The following is a 9,084-nucleotide window of genomic DNA, read 5'->3' as shown; positions in this document are numbered from 1 at the left end:
CAATCGATTTATCGCTGATGGCATCTTTCCATTTCTTCAATGTGGACTACCGACTGTCTGCAAACAACATGACTCGTATATATGACAGTGATATGATAAAGCATATGAAATGAAAATCTACAGAATAAATACTCTTCTGCAGTGTTCTTGTTTAACAGACAAGAAAGATTCATCTTTCAAGAGCAGTTGTGTGTGACGGTCGTTGATGTCATATCAATGATTATAGGAAAACGCAAAACCAAAATAACTATAAGACAAAAACTCACAACTGGAAAGGAGTGTTTTCAACACAATATACATAAGTAAAAGTCTAGGACGATTATAGATTTGACCATGGAATATGCCTATTAGAGTTTATTCCACCATCATGCCCAGTACTTGCAGATTTGCCCCTGGTGTGCAAACGCTTCACTTGTGTGTCTCTTCTTTTACTCACGAGTCAACGCAACGAGTTTACACAAAATGTTCCATGGCTTCCCAGCGTATAACAGCAGTCACTGAGTGTTGGATAGCAGGTTAATTGCCAGTGTAAAAAGGTGTAACAGATTTTGTGGTGGGCGCGCGCGTAGTTTGCGCGTCTCATTTACACGTGTAGATGTCCTGCACCGTCTCGCACACCCTACACTTGACTTTGCAACACCAGACGAACTTGCAGTCGCAGCGCTCCACCCGCCGGATCTCCTGCGTGTTGTAGCCTCGGCCGCAGCAGAGCAGGTCGCAGCTGTCGGACCCCATCGAGGTGCGGTTGCACTCTCGGGCCGTCGTCCCGACGATGCCCCGCTCCTGGTCGAGGCGGCAGTAGTTGGGCGAGCGCTGCATGTACACCAGGTCGTCGTCGGCGATGGGGTATCGTCGATTGCGCTTGGCCTTATGTCGGAGCTGGGGGCGCTTCTTCTTCTTCCGGACGATGACCTCGAAGCTGTAGCGGTACTTTTCTTTAATGATGTCGCCGACTTCAAGGAAAGTGGGCATCGTCTGCCAACACGTCTTGATCGAGCACGAGGCCGATACGCCGTGACACCGACACTGCGTTCTCATGTTGATCTTCATTATCTGTGCAAACAGAGTGAGCAAACGAACAAACAAGCATGTGAATATGATTGTCATATTGATATAACTATACAGACAAAGAAGACAAGAAATGTACACAAAATGCAAGTACTATTTATGGCTGTCATTTGAATTGGCATCCCCTGATCGTACAAGTGGACTTACAATTAAAAGTCCACTCTTTCCGAAACCTCCAAAATTCTATCATAACTTTCCTATAGCTTTACCTACTAGGTCACTCAAGGTTTAAACAAAGCTTTGATTGAATTTTATTGTTCGTAGATTGACGTCACGGTCATGCCAATTCTATCGACAACCGATTCTCGATTTCCAGGCACCCAACAAATTAGTTGGCAACCTGGGTACTCCCGACTGTTGCAAATTATGCTAGAGCGCCACCTGTGTCTTGCTGATGGGAATATTCAAACGTTGGAGGGCGTCCTGGCGTTATCAACGTTGTGACCAGACGCCAAGTGAGCGTGATGTCGGTACAACGCGCAACTGTATGACAAGCCTGGTTGTGGATTCAAGATATCTAAAATTGCAATAATCAACTGATGTGAGTGGAAATTTCTGTCAAAATGCTGATGATACCATGAAAAAGAAAAAAAAAATCATTTATGTAGAAAAATATATAAAAGATAAGTATAAATTACCAATAGCCGAAGCAAATTAGGCACCATGATACAAGTTTACCAATCCGGCAGAATGAATTTTGTCTATCAATCAGCAAGGCATATTGATTGTTAATATCATCTCTCTTTTTTTGGGGGGGGGGGGTGGGGGAGGTGGGGGTGGGAGTGGATGTCATTTTCCGAGCCGTGAGAGAGGCTCAACCTACATTACAGAGAAATTTAAGAGACAGTTCCTTTATCAGTGCCAACTAATGGAATGGTGAATGACGAAATATCTGCTACTCAATATACTTAAACATTTCAGTCAAAGTCAATGAAACTTTAATGTTAATTCCACATGGTTTTTTTATAGTAAAATGACATTTGAGTCACTGTCTCATGCAATGAAACATTTTATTTTGTCGCTAAGATACAAGTTAAACAATACAGATAGAGTGTGTACCGACAGTCTCTATTTATTTGATTACCTTTACAGATTGGAATTATAATGTTTCACGCAACTTTTAGACACTGTCTTATGCGACATGTACTCCTTAATGCAGCTATGTAGGTAAAATGATGATGAGTTTAACCTGATTAATTCCAAAAACCAATGACTCATTAAATACGAGCTACGTCATCATGGAGCTGAGTGTAGTCACTAGATAACCAGCACTAAGGATGAGTTCGTGGGAGGTCGGAACATAAAATGCATCTTTTTCGAGTTTTTCATCTTCGTCATCGTTTGGCACGGAGGTGTGGAGAATTTGCTTTAACTAAGTTGTCGTTCTTCCCTACTCTCTTCTTGTACATCACACTTGAGCACCCAATTTACGAGGAACGTTAGCTCTCTACATCGCCTTGTAAGAGGATTTGTACAAGCCATTAAACTTCGCCCCTGTTTACCCTTCCCGACACAAGGTGTTTAATGACGCGCTAAGTCAGCGGGTCCCACACCTTTGAATTGGCGTTGGGCCGAAACGGGGACATCTCACTGTTTGCTTGCATGGCTTTGTTTTGCCCCAGTGTTTTGCTTTGTTTTGTTTTTCTTTCACGCGACCGTTCGACCAACAAAGGCCGAAGAATGCGAGTGCTATGATTAATTGAACGGACGCTGTCCAAAGCCGAGATTAATCAAGTCAGAAATGGGCAGAGGTATTCTCTTTTCAATGAAATAACCCTCATTATAGGTAACCACATATTATAAGAGGATCATGACGGAAGAATTGTCAAGATTTCCAAATAATCTTGACGCTCGTGCCCTTCATCAATAAGCATGCCACTAAATGATGTAGCTACTGATAGGTCATAGTTTCATCTCTTCCGACAAACTGCTAGTTTGAAAATCCTGTGATCAAATAGTTATCACGGAGATCGATATGTAGACAGAGATACAGTTTGTAGTGATGACCGGATTCAAAACAAAAACCAAACAAAGAAAAACTTCCTAGAATCTCGCGGCAATATTCCAGAACTCTATCTTTCCCAGGAACTGTAGCAACAAGAGTTTGACATTCAATTATTGCGAGTAAGGGAGGCACTCGGTTAACCCCAAAATTAAGATTACTATCAGTCATACAATCAGCTTCAGTTTGTACTATAATATATTAGACCATCAACCCTCTTGCAGATGATAATTCATTTGTTGTGTTATCCCTCAACATTAACTTCAGTCATATGGGTCTCTAATGCAAATGAAAATTACATCGGCATTATTTAGCACATAGCATGTACAACTGACCAACATGCTGAAAGCAACACCCGTTTCCCGTAATCACCATCAATAATTTATCATCTTTTTTTGTGTGTGTGTGTGTGTGTGGGGGGGGGGGGGGTCGTTTCTCTTGCCGTAAGAGGAAGCGGAATGCTAAAATAGGTTCTGAACGTGACACGGCTCCCTAACATGCGATAACCTTCTTATTAAGTGCAAAGCTGTAGCTAACGGCAAGGGTACTGTAACCAGAAAATGGCGTGATGGTAGCAAGAAGGATGCATGTGCAGAATATCATTATAAACGTGTCGTCTGCAAGCCGTTCTCTTCGGGCACGCTTGGCCTTGGTCGCGCGTTTAACGGCCTCACCCGCTATCCTGTTTATGCGCGATTGGCGGCAAAAGCCTTTGATCCAAACAAACCCTAGTTCTTGTCGTGTTATTACATGCAGCGAAATGACATGAAAAAAAAAATGAACATTAATGGATAGAACTGAGATACCGTAGAGTACAAGACTAGTATGTCAATTGCGACTTTAAAATCGGCATGGGGCATCCGGTGCCAAAACTCGCCTGTAGGTCCCCGGTCGTGCAGCGCAAAAGATATCCTCGCGCAGATGCTAAACGAAACGGGATTAACAACAGTGTTTTTTGTGTTGTTTGTTTTGTATTGCATTGTTTTGGTCTCTTCTATTTTTGTAGGGGGGCTTGTTCAATATCTAAACACAGATTCAAACTTATTTTCCTACTCTTTCCCATACGATAGGGACGCATTGTTCCTGTGTCGCGACTGTGGCATCGAATATCGGAAGAGGAATTGAATGTACAATGACCAAAATATGCGATGAAATAGTTTTGGTACGCCTATTACAAATTTCCACGAAACAATTAATATCCCAACAAATATGACTAAAACGAATCATCACCGGAAGTGGGACAGTCAGAATGACGTCATGACCACTCTCCTTCACCCAGCTGTTTATGAAATCTGAAAATGATACTACACTTGTATTAGAGTACTTCATCCGTGACGCGACTGCTCCATAATAAGTCAACCACAACAAACACATTAGAGATTCCAACGCCGTTGGTTGCCGGATCGGCAACATCTGAGCGAGCATTCAGTCACGCCGTAAAACTGGCGGATGGTGCAACTGTCCAAACCGAAATCAAATTTTTATCTTCACGCGAATCGGACGATATTTTTGAGAATTTGTTATAGAGGTATTCCCTCCCTCCCCCCCCCCATCCCCCTCTTTTTCTCCCACGCTCTTTATGAATTCCTCTTTTTAAATATCCTAGAAGTCCACTCAAGAGTTCATCACTATGACCGTAAGTTGGAACTTGTAGATTAAAATTTGTAATATTCCGTATTTGCTTTTTGTATTGAAAGGAGATTCAAGATTCAAATTTATTTCATTTCCATCAAATAAACAGGACTGGGCCTATATGAAGGTCAGAGTGCTACACATTGATTTAATTCTGAAATTATTGATAAAATTTGTATGTAATGCGTATTTTCAACATTTCTTTGCCGATTACTGACCTAGCAGTATGACGATATTGCATAGCTTAGGCTATCAATCTGTTCTGAATAATATTATGTCAATGTGTCTCCTATAATATCATAGTAAGTTGTGTATGTTATATATTATATGTTAATACATTATTACTGTGTGATACTAAGATATGATTTTCTTTTCAAAGTCAACTCAAGTCCATGATTTCAAGTGTATTCAACACATATTGTAACCCTACATCCCACACACACACACACACACACACAAAATGTTTAAAGCAGAGTGATGCTGTACGGAGTCATTTAATTTATCCTGTCTGTTGAAGCAGCCCTGATGAAGGTCCACTGACGGACCGAAAGCTCGGCCATTAAACCTACTGACATCTAGCTGCGCCTACCGCTCCTTTCAACTTCTCATTATATAGATAGATATAGATATAGATATATGCATGGTTTGAGTAATTATCTTCATTCGCACATTAGAATAGAAAGTTGACCAATGCATGGTTTGAATAATTATCTTCATTTCGCACATAAGAATAGAAAGTTGACCAATCAGTTATAGTTGGGTTCAACGGCGACCTTTTTTTTGGAGAAATGGTAACAATGGGTGTTTTCTTTTTGTCCCGGTCATTTCAAACATGTGATAAACGGCCCGCCTATACATTGCAGTATAACAGTACATTATGTGGTGTCATCCAAGTGGACAAATATTCGTATATGTCGTAAATGACACCGAAGATTCTCATGAAAACGTCGAGGAAGCGAAGGAAAAACACGACTATCTCGCATTCCAGCGTCACCATGCAGATGTTCTTACATAATCACCTGAGTCTTAAAATGACGTTTTATTGGCCAGTGACGTGCAGCTTAAAGACGCGGGTTTAAACATGATTGTCGTGGCTCGAATCGAACCATCGTCAACTTTTTGCCGACTTTTTTTGTTTCGAAATGATGTTCTGATGACGACAAAACGCTTCAACTTGCAAGAGTTTAACATAGCATGCTGTCGTCATAATATCTATAAACATCAACATCGTGCAAGTAGACCGTTTCCGAAATAGTTTACTCAAACACCGCTATCAATGAGAGAAGAAAATAAAGTACGGTAAATCTTGTCGGTTATAATTATATACAGTTCTTTATTCCGAAGGTTTGTTACTCCGAAGGTTCGTTAATCCGAAAAAAAAACAAACAACGGTTCGTTACTCCAAATGTTCGTTGATCGGACAACCAAATAAGGTTCAGAATTCCTAAGGTTCGTGAATACGCACCTTGTCTTTATTTTTAGATGAACGAACCCTCGGAATAACAGACCTCATTTTCATTTTCGGATTAAAGAACCTTCGGTATAATGCAACAAACCCTATTCCATTTTCGGATGCACTAGGTAGATGATCTAGGTAGATAATTATGGAATCTATGTGCTTCGGAATAGCGAGTCTTATTTCATTTTCGGATAAACTAACCTATGGAATGACAAACATCACCCAATCGTGTCACTCAGATATTTTTGACTTGTTTTGAATAGTCAACGATTACTTTCACCGGCAACCAGTCCATGCTCTCACTCCAACACAGACAATGGATGTTAATGTAGGGCCATGCAGCTAAGATTGTTTATATTAACATAAACATTATTTGATAAACTTCAGTCCAATTTCATAGTCATTTCAAGGCCTTTTAAGAAAAGATCATAAGAATTTGCGCTCCTTGTCGCATTGTTTCGTCAAAACGAGGCAAGAACTGAATCACAGGCATGATATAACATTTCAACAAAACGTTATGAATTTTGGCTGCGGGTATTAGGTAAAATGAGTTTAAAAAAACATTAAAAATCTATTCATTTGAGTTAGTAAATTTCCATGCCAAACTTCTGAAGCAGTTTCTCATAAAACCCAAACACATGTTGTCTGATGAAAGTTACTTTTACACTGCTACACATCATGCTTTGTTTCAACATGGGTTTTTTTGCGTTCAAATTAGCATTTGCGAAAATAATCTGTTCATCATACCCAAGAAGATTCTAATTCGACTTAAGTGTCATCAAGGTATTCTCCATTATACCATGTTCTCAATAAATATCCAGTACATACTAAAAAAAAATTTATACACACAAACGACCAGTACAGAGACGTGATAGTAGTCGACACATACGCACGGACTAAACCGTCTTGTACTGGCATGACTAATCACTTTACGGCGTAAAACCGCTTGTGCACGGCAAACAGCGAGCACGTGCTCCGTTTGTTTCCGTCAATTACGCGCGATCCTGTACAAGCCGCAAATTGTCTTTGACAATGAGTTCGTGAGTGCAATATGAGGTCACGAAATTCGGTTAAAACGCCAATTTATTGCGTTTACATCATCCTTTGTTGGCCCGCAACTGATCACACTTATCCCCCATCATCAAGAGATAGAGCCAGGAATAAAAGAAGGAAAAATGAAAAGAAGAGGAAGAAGAAGAAGAGTTAGGAGAAACAGTTTCGAAGAAGAAAGTGAGAAGCGGACGAGGAATGAGAAGAGGTCGAAGATAACAGTAAAAGAAGAAAACGGTAAAGAAAAAGGAGAATAGGATCACAAATAGGGGATACAGAAGGAGAAAAAAGGGAAAAAAGAACTTGAGAAAAGAAGCAACAGAAGAAGACGAAAGAGACGAAAGAAAGGTACCACATTCATAGAAGAAGGGGAAGAATTTAAGGAAAAAGAAAAGAGTTTGAAGGAAAATAAATCAGAAGTTATAATTAGAGAAAAGACAATGTCAGCAATGTCAGACACATTGAGGCTGTTACGCGGTATTTAAGAGAATTAGAGGTGTATACGCAACAGCACAACCGCTCCGGGGATGACACGAGACGCCACGCATATTTTATCTCTGCTTTATCCTTGCCATCAGTACACTGCACATAAATATCTCTCATTCTTTCCAAAATCACTTGTCAGCGTTGAAAACATTCATGTGACTTTTAGTCCCTGACAATATTAACCTTTGACCTTACCTGTCTACCCGCCTCGTTGTTGTGAAGATTCATGACACGCTTTTCGGATTCTCTCGTCAGCTTCCGACTGTTTGTGGGCGCGGCCGGCGGCCCCGACGTCGACAAGGAAGACGACCTGGATGACGACGATGATGAAGACGATCGGTCGGCCGCATCGACAAATTTCTTTGAGAGAGCCATTCCATAATCGACGTTGTCGCTACAGCCGCCCCACCTCCACTCCTCGGCATCGTCCAGGACGTCGTCACCCGGATGACCACGAGCGACCGTGCACCCGCACTCCGTCAGGTTGCCGAGGCTGCAAGAGCGGGTGACGGAGTAGACGACGCCCGCGGAGGTGATGGCGTAGATGAACGCGGTCTCCTTGTTACCTGCGAAGTAAGAGAGTGGAGTTTAAGGTACAATTTTACACGATGTTCGAGTTGCTTTAACAACCGATAGAGTAAAATCATACGAAACGTATGGTAGAATTTGAAACGAAATCGGTCATAGAATAAGAAAGTTCTTGAATGTTAAAAAGAAAATCATGTAATAGGCCCTAATAATAACAGTATGGTCTTCTTTATCCAGGGTAGTCTCTTCAGTGTTGTCACTGCTCTACCAGAGGGCCCAGCCATTATTATTACCCTAGCGTTGCCAGATACCCATTTATACACCTGGGTCGAGAGCTGGGATCAAAAGGGACTTAGTGGGTTAAAAACATTTTGTCCAAGGACGTATAAAAGCACTGGACTGGATTCGAACTGCGGTCCTCCGATTGGGAGTCAGGAGACTTATCCACCTTGCCACAGCCGCCCCACATAATTCATCGAATACATGCAAACTGAACTAGGCGATGATGTCTTCAACTTACATTATTTTTTTAAACTACGAAATAAACCGTTTCTAATATCGACATTGGTTACTTTTGTTGTTCTTAACATACAGCAAAATTACACTTCATGTCATGTTGACTTTACTGAACAAGTATACAATCTTCAAATCAGACACTGAGAAAGTTAAGCAGTTTTCTTTTTCCACAAGACGATGATTTTGGTCATAATGGCACGTGTATACTACGGACATGAGCTCACAACATTATCATTCCGTAAATTTAGACCTTTTTTTTCGGTGATTTTTTTCTTTGTTTGTTTTTACGCTTGATATTGAATTCTTACGCCCGAATTCACGAAGGTGGTACAATTGAAACAAA

The 9,084-nt window shown here is 40.9% G+C and overlaps 1 protein-coding gene across 1 annotated transcript in view; it reads right to left on the bottom strand.

Moving 5' to 3' along the window:
• Window positions 1–579: 579 nt before the first annotated feature.
• Window positions 580–9,084, bottom strand: part of LOC139718648 (protein Wnt-16-like) — a 35,136-nt gene continuing 26,631 nt past the window's right edge. Inside the window, exons 4-5 of the mRNA XM_071630108.1 lie at window positions 7,893–8,263; window positions 580–1,053 (exon numbers count right to left, since the gene is read on the bottom strand). Coding sequence (XP_071486209.1) covers window positions 580–1,053; window positions 7,893–8,263 — 845 coding nt within the window. The remainder of the gene's footprint in view (window positions 1,054–7,892; window positions 8,264–9,084) is intronic.

This window comes from Diadema antillarum, unplaced genomic scaffold, assembly GCF_040938485.1.
Source record: "Diadema antillarum isolate AM-2024a unplaced genomic scaffold, OU_Dant_1.0 scf00000098, whole genome shotgun sequence".
NCBI lineage: Eukaryota > Metazoa > Echinodermata > Echinoidea > Diadematoida > Diadematidae > Diadema > Diadema antillarum.
The sequence above is the reverse complement of the archived record's forward strand: the minus strand, read 5'-3'. Positions and strand labels throughout refer to the sequence as shown.